General features: G+C 46.0%; 1 protein-coding gene across 1 annotated transcript in view; it reads right to left on the reverse strand.

Annotated features, from left to right (window-relative positions):
• MOCOS (molybdenum cofactor sulfurase) overlaps positions 1 to 23,345 on the reverse strand; it is a 482,379-nt gene extending 459,034 nt beyond the window's left edge. Inside the window, exon 1 of the mRNA XM_030204697.1 lies at positions 23,143 to 23,345. Coding sequence (XP_030060557.1) covers positions 23,143 to 23,293 — 151 coding nt within the window. The 5' untranslated portion in view covers positions 23,294 to 23,345. The remainder of the gene's footprint in view (positions 1 to 23,142) is intronic.
• Between the last annotated feature and the right edge of the window lie 1,418 nt (positions 23,346 to 24,763).

Below are 24,763 nucleotides of genomic sequence, written 5' to 3' on the forward strand. Positions count from 1 at the left end.
AGGAGGTGATGATGTCCCTTTATAAGGCTCTGGTGAGACCTCATTTAGAATATTGTGTACAATTCTGGAGACTGCACCTTTAAAAAGATATAAACAGGGTGGAGTTGGTCCAGACGGCGGCTACTAAAATGGTCAGTAGCCTTTGTCATAAAGCGTATAGGGACAGACTTAAAGATCTCAATATCTATAATCTGGAAGAAAGGCAAGTGTGAGAGTGCAGATGAAAAGGGATCCGGGAAGGCACGAAGAAAGGGGGTGCAGGGAGCCAGGGAATCCCAACGGGGCAGATTTCATGCTGTAAGAGGGTGGCTAGCTGTGCCTTGGAGAGACTGGTGGAAGACCGGAAGAGAGAGGCTGAGGCGCTGGGGAAGATCTCTACTAAAGAGGGAACAGGTGCAGCCCTGGGAGAGAAAGAGGGCTGGGCACAATTGAAACCCCAGGCTGAACAAGGTGGGAACCAAGCTGTGTAACTGTGCTGTAAGGAGGTGCAAGAAAGACTGTGTAAACTGTTTCCTACTGAAAAGGTCTGGGCTGCAACCTACCAAGCTACTCTGTTTTTTTTTTCTGATAATGTACTGTTCCCTAAGAGAAGTAATCTTAGGTCAAGTGAAGTGAAGTTATATGGACTGTTTTGAACCTGACTTGTGCTTTGGATAGCAAGCCCTAAACAACCTGGAGTTAAGGTGTGCCTGGGCGTTTATGTTGACTTGAAGCAAGAAAATAAAAGCCCTTACTTATAAACATTGTGCTTTGAATGTGCCTCTGTGAAAGGAACGGAGGGAGGAAGGAGTCCTGGAAGTTCTCAGGGCCTGGAGCTGAGGCTCAAAGCAGCCAGGTTGCTGTGGAGGGAGGCAGCAGCCGTGTGAAGAAGAAGGCAGCTAAGCAGGGTCGAGCCTGGCTGGGTCCTGGAAGGGTGACCCAGCTACAAAGTGGTGGGATTGGGCTCCTTTTTCTCGATACCTGGGGAGTCGGACAGGGCTGGTAACTACCCGGGCCCAAAGTAAGCAGGGAGAGGGGGATAGGCCCACAGTTTCTCAGGTATTCCTGTTCCAGATGGACATTTTTGGGGCCCCGGGTAGGGAGAAGCCTAGCTCCAGCCAGCAGAAGCGAGCCCAGAAGCGTAGGAGAGCTGATTTGAGTGAGCAGGGGGAATTTCCCCAAGACCCGGCGGGGGTGCAGGAGAGGTTTCCTTACTTCCACAAGGAGCAGGAAACGGATGCTAGCTTACGGTACACCTGGGAGCGGGCGGGACAGGAGGGAGAACAGGTTTTCCTGCGATTCAGTGTTGATCAGGGGCTACTATTCCGTATAGCCCGGGCTCCGGGTGAGGAGGGTACAAGGAAGCAGTTAGTAGTTCCCCAGGGTTTCAGGGAATTGGTTATGCGGCTAGCTCACGATCACCCTTTGGGAGGGCATAAGGGGGTCCAAGGGACACTTACGCAGGTGCTTCTCCATTTCTATTGGCCTGGGGTATACAAGGGTATTGAGCAGTTCTGCGCTGCATGTGCCCAGTGCCAAAAGGTGTCGGAGAAGGTGCCTGCCCGAGCACCCCTATGTCCTCTGCCTCAATTGCTATCCCAATGGTCCGGGTGGCCATGGATATGATTGGTCCCATCACCAAGAGCAAGCGGGGTTTCTCATATATACTGGTGATTGTGGATATGGCTACTAGGTTTCCCTTGGTGATTCCGCTCCGCAACACCTCATCAAAAGTCATAGCCTCCCATCTCATACAGATTTTCTGTGAGGTGGGGTTTCCCAGGGAGGTATTAACAGACCGGGGTACAAATTTTCTGTCACGTACTCTGAAACAGGTATGGGAGGCATTTGGGATCCAGCACCTCCGTACAGCGGCCTACCACCCCCAGACTAATGGGTTGGTAGAGCGCTTCAATAAGACCTTGAAAATGCTGTTAAGAAAGGGACTCGGAATCTATCATGAACAGTGGGATTTGTTACTTCCCTTTGTGTTGTATGTGTGCCGGGAAAGTGTGCAAGCCTCCCTAAAGGTCTCTCCGTTTGAGATGATGTATGGGAGAGTACCCAGGGGAGTGCTGGACATTCTAAAAGAGCAGTGGGTGCCACCCGAGGAGCAGGATAAGGAAGTTAATAGGTATTTGGTTGATCTAAAGGAGCGCTTGAGGAGGGTACAGGAGGGGGCGCAGCAGCAGCTAGCCAGAAGCCAGGTCACCCAAAAGACCTATTATGATAGGAAGAGTGCTAATCGGACATTTCAGGTGGGGGAAAAAGTGCTGGTATTGATATCTGACTCACCAAATAAATTCACGAGCCAGTGGAAAGGGCCTGTAACGATAGAGAAACAGTTAGGTCCCACCACTTATGCAGTGAGGCATAAGCAAGGCCGGATACAAACGTATCATGTGAACGTTCTGAAGCCCTGGCAGGAGAGAAAGGGGTTATGGAGTCAGGGGATACAGGAAGGGGAAGAAGACCTGGGGCCCCAGATTACAGAGTTCTCACAGAGGGGGGAACCCCAGATAGATCCAGGCCTTAGTGAACCCCAGCAGCGGGATCTGCGGGCACTCCTAGATGAGTTTTGGGATGTGTTGACCGCTCATCCCGGGGAGACCACTCTCATAACTCATGATATTATATCAGAACCAGGGAGAGTAGTGAGGCAGCGGCCCTATCGTCTCTCACCTCCCAAGCGGCAAGAGGTAGTCCGGCAGGTTAAGGAGATGGTATCCTTTGGGGTAATCGAGGAGTCATTCAGTCCCTGGTCAAGCCCAGTGGTGCTCGTACCAAAAGCTGATGGTACCTGGCGGTTCTGCATTGACTTCTGCCAAGTCAATGCCCTGTCCACCCCGGATGCTTACCCAATGCCCCACATTGAGGAATTACTGGATCGTCTGGGAACCGCCAGGTATCTGTCTACCCTGGACTTGATCAAGGGCTATTGGCAGATATCCCTGACGGAGGGAGTACGGCCAAATACTGCTTTTGCTACCCCGGTAGGACTTTATCAGTTTAAAAGAATGCCATTCGGGTTGTACTCAGCAGCTGCGTCCTGCCAACGGTTGTTGGATCGAATATTACGTCTGCATCAGGAGTATGCGGCAGCATACTTGGATGATGTGGTCATCCATAGTGAGGACTGGGCCACCCATGTAGTCTGACTCAGGGGGGTACTGGATACGTTCCGACAGGCAGGTTTAACCTTAAATCCCCAGAAATGTCATTTCGGCCAGCGGCGCGTGAAATATTTGGGGTACATGGTAGGGGACGGACATATCACTCCCTTGTGCGACAAAGTGGCGAGCATTAGGGAGTTTCCGCGTCCGGAGAATAAGAAAGGGTTAAGGCGATTTTTGGGCATCGTGGGCTACTATCGGAGGTTTATTTCCCATTTCGCCTCAATAGCAGCCCCTTTAACAGATAAGTTGAAAAGTAAGAGCCCTAACACTCTTCAGTGGGATGGGGAAAGTCAAGAGGCCTTGGATAAGTTAAGGTCGATATTGTGTCAGGAGCCCGTACTAAGGGCAGTGGACTTTGATAAAATCTTTGTGCTCCAGTTGGACGCCTCTTGGGTGGGGTTGCGGGCAGTGTTATCCCAGCTACATGAGGGACAAGAGCATTCTCTCCTGTACCTGAGTCGCAAGTTGTTACCGCATGAGACGAGGTATTCCACCATTGAGAGGGAATGCTTGGCCATCAAGTGGGCCATACAGGCCTGTCACTTCTATTTGGATGGCCGAGCATTTACGTTGGTGACTGACCATGCTCCTCTCAAATGGTTGGGACATATGAAGAACAACAATGCCCATCTTACCCGGTGGTACCTGGCCCTGCAACCCTACCGCTTCCGAGTGGAGCACCGGGCGGGTCGGCTGTTAACCAATGCCGATGTTCTGTCACGGATTGCTAGTGAAGAAATAGAAATCCCTAGCAATCAGTTGAGGATGGGGGTATGTGAGAGTGCAGGTGAAAGGGGATCCAGGAAGGCACGAAGAAAGGGGGTGCAGGGAGCCGGGGAATCCAAATGAGGCAGATTTCATGTGCACAACACCCACATTCAGAAAGCTGGGCTACCAGAGGCAGAGAGGTTGGATGGGTTAAGGAAGAAGGGGAGGAACTACCAGTCCCAGAATCCTTCTCTTCCCCACCTGGCTGTGCAAGAGTTAGGGGAGGAGATAGAAGATTGGGAGATGGTCTCTGAGGAAGGTGATGAGGGCCAGCTGGAGAGATTGGAGGCGGGGGAAGTTGAAGAGGAGGATAAAATGGAGATTACTGAAGGGCTAGAGGAGGAACAGATGGAGATTGGAGCTCTGGCTCAAACCCGAAAAGCTGCTGTAAGAGGGTGGCTAGCTGTGCCTTGGAGAGACTGGTGGAAGACCGGAAGAGAGAGGCTGAGGCGCTGGGGAAGATCTCTACTAAAGAGGGAACAGGTGCAGCCCTGGGAGAGAAAGAGGGCTGGGCACAATTGAAACCCCAGGCTGAACCAGGTGGGAACCAAGCTGTGTAACTGTGCTGTAAGGAGGTGCAAGAAAGACTGTGTAAACTGTTTCCTACTGAAAATGTCTGGACTGCAACCTACCAAGCTACTGTGTTTTCTTTCTGATAATGTACTGTTCCCTAAGAGAAGTAATCTTAGGTCAAGTGAAGTGAAGTTATATGGACTGTTTTGAACCTGACTTGTGCTTTGGATAGCAAGCCCTAAACAACCTGGAGTTAAGGTGTGCCTGGGCGTTTATGTTGACTTGAAGCAAGAAAATAAAAGCCCTTACTTATAAACATTGTGCTTTGAATGTGCCTCTGTGAAAGGAACGGAGGGAGGAAGGAGTCCTGGAAGTTCTCAGGGCCTGGAGCTGAGGTTCAAAGCAGCCAGATTGCTGTGGAGGGAGGCAGCAGCCGTGTGAAGAAGAAGGCAGCTAAGCAGGGTTGAGCCTGGCTGGGTCCTGGAAGGGTGACCCAGCTACACAAGAGACAGGAGGTATGACAGAGACATTTAAATACCTCCATGGCATAAATGCACAGGAGGCAGGCCTCCTTCACTGAAATGGAGAAAGTGAGTCTAATGTCTGGGTGGATGCTCATCTGGGCAAAAATGATCATCAAACAGCATGATTTGATATATGCGCTAAATCAGAGTCCAAACATGCAAAACTCAAAGTATTACATTTCAAATACATTGACTTTGGGAAAGTGAAGACGTATCTGAAGAAGGAGCTGGCAGGATGAGAGGAGATAAGGGAAGTGGAAAGGCAGTGGGTCAATCTGAAAGGAGCTGAAAAATGGCAATAGGCATTTATGTAAGGAAAGAAAAAAGCAAGAAGAAAAGGAAACTAATCTGGTTCTCAAAGTGGCTAAAAAATAAAGGCAAAAAAAGGTAGTGTTTACAAGATCACAAGAAGAGAAAAAAAAAAGAATAGCAGAATAATGGATAAAACCAAAATAGAGAAATAAATCAGGAGGCAAAAGCACACACAGAAGAAAACATAGCTAAAGATGTAAAGCAAGTTGACAAGACTTTTTTTTTTTTTTTTTTGGGGGGGGGGGGGGGGGGGGGGGGTGGGGGGGGTTGATGTATACTGGTGAGAGGAGGAAGGCCAGAAACAAATTATAAAAGACTGAAAGATGCTGAGGTCCACTGTGTGGAAAATGAGGAGGAAAAAGTGGAAATGCTAAACAAATAGTTCTGTTCTCTGCTCAAGGAAGAAAATCCTAGAGAAAGACCACAGATGCCTGACGAAAGTACACATAGGAATGGAATAGCGCCACTTATGGGCAACCTTCAAAACTGAAAATGGTCAAATCCATGGGACTGCCTGCAATTCATCCCAGGATACTGAGGGATCTCAGAGAGGTTCTGGTGGTCCTCTTAGTGATGTGTTTAATAGATCCTTGTAGACAAGAGAGGTTCCACAGGATTGGAGAAAAGCTGATATGGTCCCTCTTCACAAAAGTGTTAACAGAGAAGAAGTGTGAAATTACTGACTGGTAAGCCTTATCTCAGTAATTGGAAACATAATGAAGACACTACTGAAAGAAAGGATATTAAACTGTCTACAGTCCAAAGGGTTGCAAAATCAAAGGCAACATGGTTTTACCAAAAACATATTGGGGCAATTCTATAAAGTGGATGAGAACATTTATGTGATATTACGTGCATTAATGACTGGAATATTGGCATATACGGTACATGCATAGATGTGAACATACACACGTAAATGCCAATATTCCGGGTAAATGCTGTTCTATAAAAAGGTATCTAAATGTAGTAGTTTGAAAGGGCATGTATATATGGTTTGAGTCTAGGAAGAGTATGGGTGAGTGCACAATTACACATTTGAATTACAGATTATTATAATTCATGTGCATATTTTGGTATTTTAGGCATGTACATTTAGACCAGCTCTATGGCAGGTGTGTTTCCGTATAAATTATAGACTCATATTTTACCGGTTATACTTGTATTCTGTAAAGGAGAGTAAGTGCCTACTTCTTTCTTCATTGAATAGGCACCTAAATATAGGCATGCTGTTAAATAATTGTCTTCATTGTGCCAAACGAATCTGATTGATTTCTTTGACTGGATGAACACAGAACTAGATGAAAGACATGTGATGGATGTAGTGTACCTGGATTTCAGCAAAGGCTTTGATGCTGTTCCACATAGAAGGCTCATGAATAAACTGACCAGGCACAAGTTAAGACCCAAGGGGGCAAACCATTTTAAAAACTGGTTAACCAACAGACAGACAGTGGTGATAAATGGAGGAAAGATAGGTAAGTAGTGGAGTGCCTCAAGGATCAGTCCTGGGGATGATTCTGTTTAATATCTTCATGAGTGATGTTGCTGAATGATTAATAGGAAATATTTGCCTTTTTGCAGATGACATAAAAATTTGCAACACCCCACAGAGAATAGACAGTATGAGAAATGATCTACGAGTGGTCTAATATGTTGCAGTTTATGTTTATTGAGTTTTTAATACACTGAATTTCTACACTTGGCACTGAGGTGGCGTACAATATTTATTTAATTTTCTTACATTCCATCTGCAAGTCATTGAGGCGTGTACATTCAGGTACAGTAGGTACTTTTCTGTCCCTGGAGGGCTCATAATTTAAGTCTGTACCTGAGGCAATTGAGGGTTAAGTGATTTGCCCAAGCTTTGAAAGTGAGCATAAGAACTTTGAAGAGAATGCACTGCTCATTTGCAAGCCAGTGATGCATCTCAAGAGATATGATCCGAATGACGGGAATGGCAAAAGAGTTCCATGGCGGTGTTCTGGAGGGATTGAAGTTTTTTTCTGAAGTGACTAGATAACTTCCCTCACTATCTACCAATATTTCTCCTATATTTTAAGATGTCAAGAAAAACTTTTAAGATATTGGGTGCTAATGTATACATTTCTTGAAATATTTGTATTTATCTTAATACACTTAAGAGTTATGTTATGCTAACTCCATAAGATCACCAGTGTCACTTTTTTAATTAATGTATGCCTAAAATGCTGATTAATGTATTCTTTTTCTTTCCTGAAGACCTTAGACTTTGAACATTATGTCCACTTCTGCTAAACTTTTACTTTAAAAACAAAATTACTGTTTAACTCATGAACCAGTTGTTTCTTTCTATTTTTCCTTGACTATCTCGTGTTTGCAAAACAGTTTCTCTGAAATGCTACATCGCCTTATCCCCTTTCCTCTGGTCTCGTTAGGAAGAGTTTGGTGAGAATCTTTCTGTATGATGGGAGAAGATCTACTTAAGGGTTCTACTGCTCCTGGGCTGCCAGTTCTGAATCTTTTAATTTGTTTTGAATTTAGAATTTTATACTGATGGTTACTCATCAATTTATGTAGAAATTCTAAGGGTAATTATTCTCACTGGGAACTCAGGCACATTCATACAGTATTCGCATTTCCATGAAATGTTTCTCTACAAATGCAATTTTCCAATAGTAATAATCTTACAAATACTACTTCTAATCATTTGTATAGTGCTATTATATGTACACAGAACTGTACACATTATATACAGGTACTTTGTCCCTAGAGGGCTCACATTCTAAGTTTTTGTACCTGGAGCAATGGAGGGTTAAGTGATTTGCCCAAGGTCACAAGGAGCTGCAGTAGAAATCAAACCGAGGATGCCAGGATCAAAGCTGCTGCATGAAACACTAGGCTACTCCTACCACATACCATGCATAAACAAGAAGTACCCCGGATAATTAACAGGCATAGTTAGGACAGTTTTTATGTGGGTCAACTTGCCTGGACAGTTACCTGTGTATCAGCACTGAATATGAGCAATGACTGATAACTTCCAGGTCTGCCCTGACTCTACTCCTAGACTGCTCTGGACGATGTTTGGAGGAGACCACAGGCAGTGTTATGTGGCTTTCTGGGCCATGGAGAGGGGTCCAGTATGAAGGTCGACTCTGGCAATATCAACTCCTATTGCATGGCTGAGGTTCAGGGAATCCCAGAGAAAATGCGTCTTTCACAGTTCAGGGCACATTTCGCAGAAGCTACAGGAGCACGCTGCACTAAGCTCGCTCCTATGAACATACCTTTTGTAGCTTCTGTGCCTGCTGCAGCTCAACTGCTGTGCCTGAAAGACCATGCAAATGGTGAAAGAAGGCTCACCCCATATGGCACAACTTGCAGTTGGTGTGTGACCCAGTGAATGCACAATGCAGGGCATGACTTGGAAGGTATGCTGCACAGCCTCTTTGGGAGTGGAACAGTGACATCACTTCCTTGACCCATGAAAGTGCCAAGAACACCATCCCACCCTCTTCCAGCACAAATTAAGCCTTGCCTCTCTATGTGTACACCCTCTCCCTTCTCTTTAATGTCCTCTCACTTCTTTCTCACGCCCTCACTCATTGGTGTAGTTTTGGGTAGACATGGAGAGTGGCACCCATCTCAACATGTTGCAGGCTCCCCTCTCCCCAAAGTAAGCAGGGAAACATAAACTATACCCCACACTCCCTCTTTCCTGCCCCACCACCTCCTCTCTTCCTGTTCTGACCCCTACCTCACAGTCCCCTCTCTACTCCGATCTCTTTTGTTTGCCAAGCTCCCCCCTCTCTCTACCCTATACCCCACCTTGCTCTTTTTCTTCCTCTCCTACATCATCCCTTCTTCTCCTTCCTTTTACCTCCCACATCCCTGTCTGTTCCTATTCTGACCCTCACACTACATACAATAATTAATGTTGGGGATACACTCAATCCTTTGAAGGCTTTCAGTGCACTTCAATGCCCAAAACATTTGCATGAAACCTGGAGTCTACTGCCTAGTTTTCAGATACAAATGAGACTATAAATGAGCTCAGAGTATAAGTAAAGGTCAGGTTGAACAAGATAGAACAAAACAGAACAGCTGGAGTGATTCCTAAGCAAGCACAAGCAAGGTAGACACAAGTCACAAGTGCTTAGAACCAAGGTCAAGGGCTGTGGAGATTGAGCCCAACTGGACTACAATGACAATAACAATCCCCACCGGCTCTGCAGCCCCCCTCCTACTCCCCATGCTGACCTGCAGACGGAGAATCTTGTTCACCTCTCTTCTGCACATCTGGCTGTGGGCGTCACTGGGAATTGAAAGAATTGTAGGAGCTTGGAACTGCAACTGCATGTCAAGTTGTTATACCAGCAATCATCAGAGGCTGAAGAGGAAGATAAATGCTACAGCCAATCTAGTTTAACTCCTGCTGAGCCAGTAGCTAAAACTATTTTTCAAGCACAGGCCACATCCGCAAAAAGACTTCAGTGTCAGAGCCAGAAGCGTTACTGGACAAAGTGGCCAGTGCCAGCACTCCAGGTAATGAAACAAATGTAGGTCCATCTGCAATGATGCTTCCAGTCCGGCTGTTCAAGCACATTCAGATCAACGTGTAACTAAAATGAAGACTGATTTCCCCAAACTCGCTTTCTTACATCTTGTCTCCTCCTCCAACACACAGGACCCACATAACTGTCTCCCCAATAAACACTTTCTCCCCACACTATGTTAGCTGGTTTGAGCTCCTAACATCCTGTCTCCTATCCCTTCAAGCCAGATCTCCACCCAGGTTGTTAATGCTCCCTTATCTACTGACTCTTACTGAAGGTGTCACTTACTCTTGTTTTCCTTCAGTATCAAGTGGCTCTAGGTGAGTTTGAGCCACACAGTGTCCAATTTCCTTCAAGTTCACACGGTCTCTTGAGAATAACATGGGCGTCAGCAAACTTCAGAAAAAGGGTGGTGGAAGAGAGTTTATATTGTGGGAAGACAGTCTGTCAGCCGCACCTATGTTTAATGGGGGCTGCCACTGGTTCTCAGGTCTTGAATTGAAACACTGGTATAATCATTGCCACTGAAATTTCAGGGGTGGCTAGTAGATAAATTGTAATCAGGCAACTCATCTGATTAATATCTATCTGCATAAAGTTTGGTAGAGTTAAGGGACTTATGAGGGTGAGATACTGATATTCAGGGTGGTTAACCTCATCCGGTAAGCAGGAGGAGTCCATTTCAAGGCTGTGGTGAAAAGTGGCCTCAGCGCGCCTTTGCATGAGTTTTTCCCATACAATAGGCCATTTTTACCGCAGCCATAAAAATGGCTTTTTCTATTTTTTATATTAATGGCCATGCCCTAGCAAAGCTGACGCTGAAGACGGCTTAGGGTAAGGAAAATTATTCTCAATATTCAATGGATCACTGCATGAGAGTAGGAAAGTATGATGCTTATGTAGTGACCCTGGATATTACTACTACTACTACTACTACTATTTAGCATTTCTATAGCGCTACAAGGCATACGCAGCGCTGCACAAACATAGAAGAAAGACAGTCCCTGCTCAAAGAGCTTACAATCTAATAGATATATTTTTCTTTGCTTTTTTCTAGGGGAGAGTCCTTGAGACAGCCCATTTATGGGCGAAACATGCATGTTGGACGTTTTAATCCCCAGTCTGACACACATTAAAGATGAGTATCTATCACTTGAAGTAGTAAAAATAGTGTACAAGGTATTGTTGATATATGGTAAATCGGATGAGCCGATGAAGAGGTGGGTGCTGCATCCATTACTATTCTCATGTATTAGTAATGAGCATCGTTGAGGTCACCATTAGAATTGATAAACGACATAAGTGATTATGAACTGTGATTTTGCATGCCCTGTTGCCATTAGTGCATGGCCATTTTAAAAAATTAGCGAGGCAGCACTTACTGACACCTATTTTGTAGTAAGGGCTCATGCGGTAATCCTGCAGTAACCAGTTAATGCACAGTAATGTAGCTGCACTAAGGGGCACTTTTATTAAGCAGTGGTAAGCACACCACGGGCTCACTGCGCGCCAATCCGGAACTATCGCCGGTATTTCCGGCACTATAAAAGTATGCGGTAAAAAAATATGCTTAGGCATATTCTCTAAAGTATGCCTAAATTTTATAGAATATGCTTAAATTTCTGCGCGGTATATAGAATGACGCTGAGTGCCCCTCCATGCAACCAAATTTGGTCGTGTCCATTTAGGCCATGTTTTACTTGACAGAAATCCCAACGCCTATATTAGGTGTAGACCCCCGGATTCTACATAGCGCGCCTAGAGATCTGTGCCAAAATTGGTGCGGATTCTATAATAATGCATATAAGTTAACAAGCTAATCAGTGCTAACATCACTTAACAAGCAATAACGAGCATTAATTGACACTGATTACAATTTGCATGCACAACTCGCTAAGCATATTCTGAAACGATGTGTGCTGAACTTCTAACGTGTGCAGACAAAAAGGGGTTTGGTTATGGGAGGGGAAATGGGCGTTTCATGAGCATTCCCAAATTTACACGCCTAGTTATAGAATATGGGCCAATGCACCTAAATCTACGTGCTGGGATTTATGCCACATTTTCGTTAGTGTAAATGGATGCATGTAGATTTAGGCGCTGAAATATCAACAAAGCTTATACTATAATTGGCACCTAAATCTAGGCACTGATTACAGAATACGCATAGTCGGCACTGATTTCAGTGCCAATTTTTTATGTGCCATACATTAAATATATATAGAGTAGCCTAGTGGTTAGAGTACTGGTCTTGACAGCCAGAGGTGCTGGGTTCAAATCCCATTGCTACTCTATCACATGATCTTGGGCAAGTCACTTAGCCCTCCATTATCTCAGGTACAAAATTAAATTGTGAGCTCTCCAGACACAGAGAAATGTACCTGAATGCAGTGCCCTACCTAGGGTAGTTGACACCCGGAGCCGGTCATTTTTTAACCCCCCCCCCCCCCCCCAAATCCAGTACTAGGCATGCCGAGAATACAAAACACTCAGGACCTATAGAGCAATTCTACCATACCATAAGCAGTCATTTCTACGAGTCACACAAGGAAAAGAAAAACATCTTAAACACTACAGTGAGCACTAGAACATCAATTCATCTATTGTAAAACGAAACCAGACAGAATAGTACAGATCGTAGATCCTGCACAGTCAATGCCAACTGAAAGCCATGTCTTTTTCACAAACACAGATACACCCTAATCCACTATAGAATAAGTAATCATAAACTTTCTATTTAGACAAAAATTAAACTGAACCCCCAATGCCAGACTCTGCATACAATGCAACACCACAGAAACAGAAACTGTCCCCTAGTACTGTGCAAAATATAAAGACAGCAGATGTAAATTTGAAAAAAAAACCCTAACAAGTACCAATCACCACTTTACAAATTAACAAATAGAAATAAAGCAAATATAGAAAGTAAAATAATACCATTTTATTGGACTAATACATTTAGCTTTCAGAGGCCAAAACCTCCGTCCTCGGGTCAGTACAGTATAGTGCTGTTACAGTATCCTATCCTGACCTGAGGAAGGGGGTTTTGTTCTCCGAAAGTTAGTCAAAATGTATTAAAATTAGTCCAATAAAAGATTACCTTATTTACATGTTCTATTATAAACATTTAACACATCTACAATACTTTATCCTAAAGCAAAAAAAATAAAAAAATATATTTTATTTACAGTTTGTTGTCTCTGGTTTCTGCTTTCCTCATCTTCTTTTCACCGTCTTCCTTCCATCCAGCATCTGTCTTCACTCTCTCTCTCTGCCATCCAGTGTCTGCCCTCTCTGCCGTCCCTTCCATCCACTGCCTGCCCTTTCTCTCTGCCCCTTCAATCCACCATTTGCCCTCCCTTTCCCATCCATCCAGGGTCTGCCCTCCCTCTCGCTCCCCCTTCCATCTAGGATCTGTCCCCTCTCTCTCTCTGCCCCTTTTTTCAGCCCCCAGTTCCAGCCCCCTTCTCCCCTCTGAACAGCCCCACCCCAGTCCCCTTCTCCCCTCCCCTTCTCCTGTCTGTGACCCCCACCACAGTCCCCTTCTCCCCTCCCCTGTCTGAGACCCCCACCCCAGTCCCCTTCTCCCCTCTGAGATCCCTACCCCAGTCCTCTTCTCCCCTCCCCCTCCCCTGTCTCCCACCCGTCCCCTTCTCTCCTCTGAACACCCCCATCCCAGTCCCCTTCTCCCCTCCCCTTCCCCTTTCCTTCTCCCCTCTGAGATCCCCACCCCAGTCCCCTTCTCCCCTCTGAGATCCCTACCCCAGTCCCCTTCTCCCCTCCCCCTCCCCTGTCTCCCACCCCAGTCCCCTTCTCCCCTCTGAGATCCCCACCCCAGTCCCCTTCTCCCCTCTGAGATCCCTACCCCAGTCCCCTTCTCCCCTCCCCCTCCCCTGTCTCCCACCCCAGTCCCCTTCTCTCCTCTGAACACCCCCATCCCAGTCCCCTTCTCCCCTCCCCTTCCCCTTTCCTTCTCCCCTCTGAGATCCCCACCCCAGTCCCCTTCTCCCCTCCCCCTCCCCTGTCTCCCACCCCAGTCCCCTTCTCTCCTCTGAACACCCCCATCCCAGTCCCCTTCTCAACTCCCCTTCCCCTTCCCTTCTCCCCTCTGAGATCCCCACCCCAGTCCCCTTCTCCCCTCTGCGATCCCCACCCCAGTCCCCTTCTCCCCTCCCCCTCCCCTGTCTGAGATCCCCACCCCAGTCCCCTTCTCCCCTCTGAACACCCCCACCCCAGTCCCCTTCTCCCTCCCCTTCCCTTCTCCCCTCTGAGATCCCCACCCCAGTCCCCTTCTCCCCTCCTCTGTCTGAGACCCCCACCACAGTCCCCTTCTCCCCTCCCCTGTCTGAGACCCCCACCCCAGTCCCCTTCTCTCCTCTGAACACCCCACCCCAGTCCCCTTCTCTCCTCTGAACACCCCCATCCCAGTCCCCTTCTCCCCTCCCCTTCCCCCCTCTGAGATCCCCACCCCAGTCCCCTTCTCTGAACACCCCCACCCCAGTCCCCTTCTCCCCTCCCCTTCTCCCCTCTGAGATCCCCACCCCAGTCCCCTTCTCTCCTCTGAACACCCCCATCCCAGTCCCCTTCTCCCCTCCCCTTCCCCCCTCTGAGACCCCCACCCCAGTCCCCTTCTCTGAACACCCCCACCCCAGTCCCCTTCTCCCCTCCCCTTCTCCCCTCTGAGATCCCCACCCCAGTCCCCTTCTCTTCTCTGAACACCCCCATCCCAGTCCCCTTCTCCCCCCCCCCCCCTCTGAGACCCCCACCCCAGTCCCCTTCTCTGAACACCCCCACCCCAGTCCCCTTCTCCCCTCCCCTTCTCCCCTCTGAGATCCCCACCCCAGTCCCCTTCTCCCCTCCCCTGTCTGAGACCCCCACCACAGTCCCCTTCTCTCCTCTGAACACCCCCATCCCAGTCCCCTTCTCCCCTCCCCTTCTCCCCTCTGAGATCCCCACCCCAGTCCCCTTCTCCCCTCCCCTTTTCCCCTCTGAGACCCCCACCCCAGTCCCCTTCTCCCCTCTGAACACCCCCACCCCAGTCCCCTTCTCCCCTCCCCTTCTCCCCTCTGAGATCCCCACCCCAGTCCCCTTCTCCCCTCCCCTATCTGAGACCCCCACCCCAGTCCCCTTCTCCCCTCTGAACACCCCCACCCGAGTCCCTTTCGCCCCTCTCCTTCCCCACCTCAGTCCCGTTAAAACCGGGAAGCAGCGTCGCAGGCAGCCTCGTGCCTTGCTTGTAAAAAAAAATCAAATCTCCTTCCTTCTCCTCGTCTTGATGTCTTGACGTCGACTCGGGCCTTCCAATCAAATTGATTGGAAGGCCCGAGTCGACGTCAAGACAAGGAGGAGAAGGAGGAAGGAGATTTGATTTTTTTTTTTTTACAAGCAGGGCACGAGGCGCTGCCTGGCTGCGACGCTGCTTCCCCGGTTTTTTAAATGTGCGGCACCGCGGGAACGGCCACGGGAGGCGGCGGGAGCGGAGCACCCCCCACCCACTGGCACCCGGGGCGGACCGCCCCCACCGCCCCCCCCCTTGGTACGCCACTGCCTGAATGTAACTCAACTTGAGCTACTGCTGAAAAAGGTGTAAGCAAAATCTAAATAAAATAATGCGCTTGGGTTTTAGAAATGTCCATGACCATGCCCCTTTTTCAACTATGAGGCATATTTTCAAAGCACTTAGCCTCCCAAAGTTCCATAGAAACCTATGGAACTTAGCCTCCCAAAGTGCTTTGAAAATATGCCTCTATGTGACTTAGAATTTATGCGCATGACATTACACAATACACTTAGTGAGTAGCGCACATAAATAATAATTAATGCCAATTAATGTCGATAATGAGGAATGCCTGCCCACCATAAAAGTGCCTGGCTCACAATATTAGCCTGTATGGTGGTGTCAGGGGAATCTGAAGGATCCTATACAATGTAATAAGATACCCTTGAAAGTTAAAGAAGAACTTATTGAAATGCTTGAGAGTTGGGTAATGATTCTTGATAATTGCTTGTTAACATCCGACAGTGTTGATTAGTTTACCAATTAAGTTACATACATTGTTATAGAATACACTTCGATATCCACATGCAAATTAAGACGTAATATATGGAATTTGGGGGTGTGCCCCTAATACATCATTCTCAGGAAGGTATTCTACTTGAAAGACATGAACAAAATCCAAAATAAAAATACCTTCCTTGACCTCAGTAAAACAGATCACTGTCTCTCTCTCTCTCGCTCATTTATGCTGCTGCTCCCTGTACTTGAAATACTTTGCCACCAGATATTAAATTAATGACCAATTTTTCTACTTTTAGGAAACAGACCTATGTTCAGAACAGATCAGTACATTGATCAAAATACAGACACAAGCATCAGCTCCATGCGTGTTCACACAAATATGTCTTCAATATTTTACCAAACTGATCTGTACTGCACAATCTCAGGTAACCTGGTAGATTGTTCCAAATTTGTGGACCTGCAATCAAAAAAGCGGTATTCCAAGTATCAGCATATCTTGCAGTTTGCATTTTAACATTTGCCAATAACTTCAAATACTCAGATCCCAAATGATTATTATTGTTTTAATGTACTCATTTAAAAATGTTCAAGTGGAGAAGTATAGAGTCAAAGTGATTTAGATAACTGCAGGCTCAGTTAGTTCCACAGCATTTGGATACCTGAGTGATTCTGCTCCAGAGGATCCTGATTGGTCCTTAAGGAATTCTGGTTTACCAGTGCAGGGGCCGACTTGACACCTTTGTACATAGCATGCTAGTAACTAAGAAAGGTGTCAAGTCGGCCCCTGCACTGGTAAACCACATACAGCAATTACATTTTCAAGTAAGGATTAATTTTTCACAGAACAAGTGGGACTTCGTTTATACGCTTCAGACAATGTAGAAAAACAGGTTAGACCAGTTATATTACTCTCAGGTTTGGTAGAAGCCTTTAACTTTTCCATTAGACTGGTCCAAGAGGTCCTAATGGATCTTGATGACGCTGCAACAGCCTTGGCCTCCAAAGTTCTAACTTGCTGTAAGCACTGAAGTGCTCCCAGAATTCCTTAAGGCCCAAAGGACCAATCAGGATTCTCTGGAGCAGAATCACTCAGTTATTCAAATGCTGTGGAACTAACTGAGCCTGCAGTTATCTAAATCACTTTGACTCTATAAGTTAAGTGCCTCCTCCCAAGCACAGAGCCTGTTTCAAGGTCAGCCAGAACATGTTTCTGCTCTGACACCATTATACCTTAGAAGAAGCGGGGCTCTTTTATTAAGCCGTGTAAGCATCTACATGCACCCAACAAGCACCAAACCCGTATTTTTGAAACAAGATGGACGTCCATCTTTCGTTTTGAAAATACTGTCAGGTGCATCAAAATCCTTAAATTTGGTCATCCTTAGAGATGGACGTCCCTAGACATGGACGTTTCTGATTTTCAGCGATTTTTGAAACCAAGGACGTCCATCTCAGAAAGGACCAAATGCAAGCCATTTGGTCATGGAAGGAGCCAGCATTTATAGTGCACTGGTCCCCCTGACATGCCTGGAAACCAACCGGGCACCCTAGGGAGCACTGCAATGGACTTCATAAATTGCTCCCAGGTACATAGCTCCCTTACCTTGTGTGCTGAGCCCCCCAAAACCCACTACCCACAACTGTACATCACTACCATAGCCCTTACGGGTGAAGGGGGACACCTAGATGTGGGTACAGTGGGTTTGTGGTGGGTTTTGGAGGGCTCGCTGTTTCCTCCAGAAGCAAAACAGGTAGGGGGGGATGGGGCTGGGTCCGCCTGTCTGAAGTGCACTCACCCACTAAAACTGCTCCAGGGACCTGCATACTGCTGTCACAGAACTGAGTATGACATCTGAGGCTCGCACAACATATTTTGAAAGATGTTTTTTTGAGGGTGGGAGGGGGTTAGTGACCACTGGGGGAGTAACAGGGGTCATCCCCGATTCTCTCCGGTGGTCATCTGGTCATTTCGGGCATCTTTTTGTGCCTTAGTCGTAAAAAAAAACAGGTCCGGGTGAAAACATCCAAGTGTTCACCAGGGACCTCCTTTTTTTCTCCATTATGGGTGAAGGACGTCCAAGTGTTAGGCACGCCCAAGTCCTGCCTTCGCTACACCTCCGATACGCCCCCTTGAACTTTGGCCATCCCTGCGACGGAGTGTAGTTGGGGACATCCAAAATCAGCTTTCGATTATACCGATTTGGACGTTTCTGTGAGGACGTCCATCTTCCGATTTGTGTCGAAAGATGGGCGTCCTTCTCTTTTGAAATTGAGCCTGATAATATTCGAAATAAGTACAAACACATCATCACCTCCTTTTTTCTACTACTTATGCCTCTCCGTATCTATTCTAGCATTCCTCTGGTTCTTGCTTTTTCCTTTTTGCACTGATTCACTATCTTCAGATTATCAGATCTGATCACCCCATGGTCTCATTTTTGTTTGGTAGACAACAATATCTCACGTCTTCACTGTGGATGGAAAGGGGAGAGAAAAGGAGGCAGAGGGTAAGGGAAGAGAATTTTTGAACAGATGAACGGATTGCTTCCTATTTTTAAGACAGCCAAATGGTTGAAGATCACTTACCATTGTATCACAAATGCATAATTGTCCATTATTATATCGGAACTTAGAGGTCAAACACTCAACTAGTCCTCAGGTGTTCTTTTATCATTTTTCATTCTGTCTACTCCCTCAGGGGAGTTCACGCTGTTGCAAATCTTAGCGCCATGAGGAAACAAATCATGCTAATCTCCCAATAACATCACACACAAACACAATGAACAAAAATGGCCTCATGGTTCATCCCCGTGTCATTTTACCAATCTCTCTTCTTTCCTTTGCATGAATGGAGTTTACTATTACTCTTTGTGGTCTATCACTCAACTGATTCCTAATCTGGGAGCCCACACTTAGACTGTTTATTTATGAACCTTTTATGCTGAGTAATATTAACAGCTTTGCTAGGGGTAAGATGTGGAATATTGGGATTTCACCAAAATTTACCTGCATTATTCCCAATTAAATCTGGCTTGTTCTATTAAATTGCATGTTCCAATCGGGGGCACACCTAAATCAGTGGGATGATCACCAGATGGATTCTATGCCATTTATAGAAGAGTAAGTTTATAAGGAACATGCAAAATTGAAAATGGACAAAGCCATTGGGTCTCAGTATAGGAGAATGGTGCCCATCTTCATAAAAGTGGTTACAGGGAAGGGCTTTGAAATGACAGGTTAATTAATCTAACTTTGGTGATGAGTTAATTAATGGAGATGGTGAAACAAAAGAATAATAAGGTAGATTGAATCCAGCTGGTTACAGGATCGGTGGCAATGCATTTTACCAGAGGGAGATCATGCCAATTGTATTTGATAACTGACTGACCAAGGAAAGTTATCAAATACAATATAAACTCACTCTTCTATAAATGGCATAGAATCCATCTGGTGATCATCCCACTGATTTAGGTGTGCCCTCGATTGGAACATGCAATTTAATAAAACAAGCCAGATTTAATTGGGACTAATGCAGGTAGATTTTGGTGTAGGATCCACACCTAAAATTTACATGCAGCCCAAAAAAAGGATGCAGAAATAGACGGGTCATGGGCATTTTGGGGCCGATTGGGGGCATGGTTTTGAGTTACGCATGTAATTATAGAATATGGGTGCTCCGCGTGTAAATACAGGTGCAGGCATTTGCCTCACATTTTCACAGGTGCAAATGGTGGTGCCTAAATTTACACATGACCTCTCCACTTACACGTTATTCTATAAACCGAACTTTAGGCGAGGCTTAAAGAATAGCGCATAAGTGGGGTTTTTTCAGCACCAATATCTTAGGCGACATTTATAGAATCTAGCTCCATATGTACACCTGCCAGCAGTTGGTGGTCCTTCTGCAATCCCTTCTTAAGCGAATACTAAACAAAAAGGCCTGGAAAATATTTCCATTTTGTCATCCCTCTCCATGCTTGGATCTGTGACATCTCTCAGTCTCACAATGCCATCCCTGTTCTTACTCCTTTCACTGACACACTTGTCATGTTGTTCTTATACCCCAGATCTGTCTTTGGAAGCATGCATTCTGTTCATTTAGGGGGTAAGTCTATGAGAAGCGGCCTAGTTTTAAGTGGCAATAATGCATGTAAACACCTACAATTGCTGAATGTACACTGCTTCAAAAGCATTCAGGCTTGCATGTGGTATATAAGAAATTAAAATAAAATAAACACCACTATTCTAGTCATTGATGCATGTATATAGACACAGGTATGTGTGAGTGACTATTTTTCTGCTAGGCAGTATTTTGTAAGTACATGCCAAAATGTGATGGCGTGTATATAAGTACATAAGCATCGCCATGCTGGGACAGACCAAGGGTCCATCGAGCCCAGGACCCTGTCACCAACAGCAGCCAAAAGAACAAGCAATTTGTCCCGCCCATCCTAGAAATACTGTATTATTCCCTCGTCCATTCAATAACATTCTATGGCTTTCTCCTCCAGGAAGCCGTCCAACCCTTTTTGAAGTCCGCTAAGTTAACCGCCTTAACCACCTTGAAGGTGGGCATTCACATGATCACAGATAAGAATACGCATACTGAGTCTGACTGACAGTCCATTTAGCCCAGTATCCTGCTTCCAACAGTGGCCAATCCAGGCCACAAGTGCTTGGCAGAAACCCAAATGGTAGCAACATTCATGCTACCAATCCCAGGGCAAACAGTGGCTTCCCCCATGTCCATCTCAATAACAAACTATGGACTTTTCCTCCAGGAACTTGTGCAAACCTTTTTTAAACCCAGATACACTAACTGCTGCTAGTGTGGGTGGACTATGGGTGGGGCACATATGTGCATAGATTATAAAATCATTTGATCTACACACATTCTTTTGCAATCTAGGCACAAGCATTGACACCAACTCTGGTTGGTGTGTTTGTGCCTTAAATATAGACATGTTTTCGACCACTGCTACAGTATTTTATAAAGAAAAGCAAGTGTCTGCTCTTCTTTATAGAATAGGCTTTAAATAGGCACTTTTCTAGTGCCTTAATCTAGGCCTTGTTATCAGACTACCCACCACATGAAGGCAATTTTAAAGGGCATTCCTGTGATTAAAAACATTTTATTGGCTAGTGGTCCACAGTCACTGCACGGTTACCCATGAACTTACAAGACACTCAGTCTTTTCAGTCCAGGGCCCTCAGCTCTGGAATTCTCTCCCAGTCTCTCTCCATATGCAAACTTCTTTAGATAGGTTTAAGACTGACCTTGACTTTTCTTTAGATTCCTCTCTGCGTTTCTTTTTTCTTCCTCAGCAAACCCTCTAGATGGGCTGTGTCTGCACCTGAAGCACCCCTAATGTTTTGCCCCACCCACTGTCCTATTTACATATTGTAGTTCTTACTCCCCCCCCCCCCCCCCGCCAGTCCTTACTATTATGTCTTGTCTTGTCTCTGCACCTTCCATTTACTTTCTTGTTTTAGATCGTAAGCCACCCTGAACGTCCTTGGTAGGGCGGGATAGGAAGTCCTGAATAAATTTGCAAACTGAGAGGTCCTCTTACAAAGGAGCACTAGTGTTTTTAGCACATGCTAAAAATAAGCCTAAAAAAAGTGTGCGCTAACTGTTTAGATGTCCATATGACTATAATGGGCGTCTAATTTCTAGCGCACACTAAAAACACTAGCACACCTTTGTAAAAGACCTGCTTAGATAGTCTTTTTATAAAACTGCCCATGGTATAGGTATCTAACCCTTTGCGCGTATTTGCTGTAAACTTGCCTGGCCTGGTCGGAAGCATTCCTGGGAGCAGCGTTTTGCTGAGGTTTGCACTTCTGCTCGTTGTGCATGAGCACCATAAATGAAAGGGAACATTTGTACATGCCAGAGAGCAGGTATAAATGTGTGTGGGTGCTTTCTGTGGGGTATTTTCATACAGGAAATTATGCAAATGTTCTTCCTGTTAAAACGGATGCAATTTATGAACACGTCTGCTGCACAAGTTAGGTGGTCTCTTATAAAATCACCCTTCCTAAGAATCATTTGTCTCCTAGGAGAGAAGAGCTCTGTAACGCACTGAGTTTTTTTTTTTTTTTTTACTAAGCCACGGTAGAAATCAGCTGGTAGTAAATGCCAAGATGCCCATTATATTCCTAAGGACGCCTCGGCGTTTACCACCAGCTGATTTCTACCGTAAACTAAAAATGTTACCACAGCTTAGTAATGGACCCCCTGAATTATTGCCACTTCATTTGTGAAAAATAGCTCATTTTACTACACTATGATCCAGTTCACAATATCAAATGGTGTAACTCCTTGTTGCTAATTATTTTAATTTAGGGATCTAGAAAAAGAAAAGTCAGAGAAAGCAGAGCAGAGTGGCATACCACAGCCTAGTGATTAGATCAGAGAATCCAGGATTCAAATCCAGCTTCTCATACTGATGCTCCTTGTGACCATGGACAAGACACTATCCCCTCCATTGTCTTTTGTGTAACTGAAGACTCTATATCCTCTGGATAATGTATAGGATATAGTGCATCTGTCTATAACTCACCTCAGTCATGGATTTAGAAAAAATAAATAATTAAACCAAAATTCATAAAGGGCACAGTCACTGTCCAAAGAAAATCATGCAATTGATTTGTTTTTAAAAGAAAGAAAGTTCATGCAAAACTAATGCATACTGATAGGGCCACGTTCTTGCACGCCAGTGGCTACTACTACTACTACTATTTAGCATTTCTATAGCGCTACAAGGCGTACGCAGCGCTGCACAAACATAGTGGCTCACGTTTAAAAGAATACACAGATGATCTGAAAAGAAAAAAACCCATCAGAATCATCATCCCACCCACCACAGCCTCCCCCCCAGTCCTGAAAATCTGTTGTGGAAATTATTAGGACCCCAAACTGATTAGGGGAAAGTGAGACACACACACAGAGACATGGCAAAATCATAAGCTTTCTTTCACTTTGCAAAGCAGTCTAAAAATAAAGACTTGAAAATCCCCTCTGAAAGTGTTAAAATCAGATGTGTAAGCTGCCAAAAAAGTCGTGTCAAGTGGGCAAAGATATAGTCAGTTTGCTTTGCGTTAGCACTAGTGAAAGTCTGAAAGCACAGGCTTGTGTCAATGTTTACAAATATACTTTGTCAGCATGATTCCACTTTAGAACTAGCATCAGGGCTAAAGCAACTACGTTTTCTTTTGGCATGTGGAGCACTTATGCAATTTGCAGCAGTAGTTTAAGCGTTGCCACTGCACATTAACAGCTCTGACTGCTTTGCAGCAGGTCTGCAGTTTACCTCCAAGTCTGCTGAACTCTTTGGCTCTGATTTCTTGAATCCTGCCTCCGTAGCCATAGCCTCGTGCAGGCCACAGGCTCTGAAAGTGCTGAAAAGAAAGCAGATCGGCCCATTTCTCGTCCTGGCTGCTGTCCCTGTGATCATTCTCCATGTCAGAAATCTTCGCTCGGGCTGGGAGTAGCCACTGACTGGAAAAACTCTGATGTCTAATCAGCAAGGATTGGCCCTATTTGAGCAGGAAGAGCCTATTTATGAGGGAAAGTGAAAGCTGATAGGCTGGAGCTACCGACTCGACTTCATTCCTGCGTTACAATACTACAAAACCGGGGAAAAGCACTGATTACTCTGCTGTTTGTGAAAATTAATTTGGGCCGGGTCCTGGCAAACGAGTAACCTGATCAGCTCCTATTTCAAATTTGTCAGGTTGAGAAATGCACACAATGCCGTGATCCAAAGTCAAAGGTGTTCCTGCTAATTCATGCACATAACAGCAAAATGAAAGCAGTCAGGAAACCCATGCATCCTCAAATTTACAGTTTATACAGCTCTTAGCTTAAATAGAAAGCAAAGCAATGGTGCAAAGGTCTATGGGCCTGCCTTTAACATTAGTGTTTTTTGAAGATCTTTGCAGGACACTGACAATGCAATGGCACATTATTGGGGAGGTACACTGACATATTAACTAACTACTAACATTTCTAAAGCGCTACTAGGGTTACGCAGCGCTGTACAATTTAAACATAGAAGGACAGTACCTGCTCAAAGAGCTTACAATTTATCTGAGAGATCTGGTGGTGCCTGGAAAACACCTTGAAGGCGCAATTCTATAAATGGATGCTTCCTTTTAGGCACCCTGATGCCAGCACAGTGACAGCATAATCTGCATCAGAATCTGGGCCTTGGATTCCATTGTAGAACATTCAGGGCCGCCGAGAGACTGGACCAGGCCTGGGGCAAGGCCGCCCCGGGGCCCCACCCCTACCGCCCTCACCGCCCCGCCCTCCAGAGGTCACCGCCGCCGCTGTCCCCTCCACCCCCCCCGAGGTCGCCACCGCTCCCCCCCGAGATCACGGCAGCCACTGCCCCCCCTCCACCCCCCCCCCCCCCGATTGCCACCGGGCCGGGCCCCCTGCATTGAAATCGCAGTCTCACCTCCATGAAAGCAGCGCTGCAGGCAGCAGAATGCCTCCCTTCGGCCCTTCTTCCCTCCCTGTGTCCCTCCCTCGTCTGACGTAACTTCCGCGAGGGAAGGAGGGCTGAAGGGAGGCATTCTGCTGCCTGTAGTGCTGCTTTCATGGAGGTGAGACTGTGATTTCAATGCAGGGGGCAGACGGTCGACAATGGAGGGCGGGTGGGACTGTGGCGCCGGGCCGCCCTTGGAGGCCCGGGCCCATGGAATTTTGTCCCCCCTGCCCCCCCCCTCGGCAGATATGAGAACATTAGCATAACCCGGAATCAGGCCTCCTGAAGTCCAGACACCTACAGTTATACCAGCCATAGGCCAGAGGTAACTTTGTCTTTATGTGGCAAGGATGCACATAACTTACAGTACTCTGCAGTGTTGTATAGTAACTAAGTAAATGTAACTAATTACTGTAGTTAAGTAAGTTTTGTCACTTGT

The sequence above is a fragment of the Microcaecilia unicolor genome, chromosome 1 (genome assembly GCF_901765095.1).
Source record: "Microcaecilia unicolor chromosome 1, aMicUni1.1, whole genome shotgun sequence".
In the NCBI taxonomy this organism is placed as follows: domain Eukaryota; kingdom Metazoa; phylum Chordata; class Amphibia; order Gymnophiona; family Siphonopidae; genus Microcaecilia; species Microcaecilia unicolor.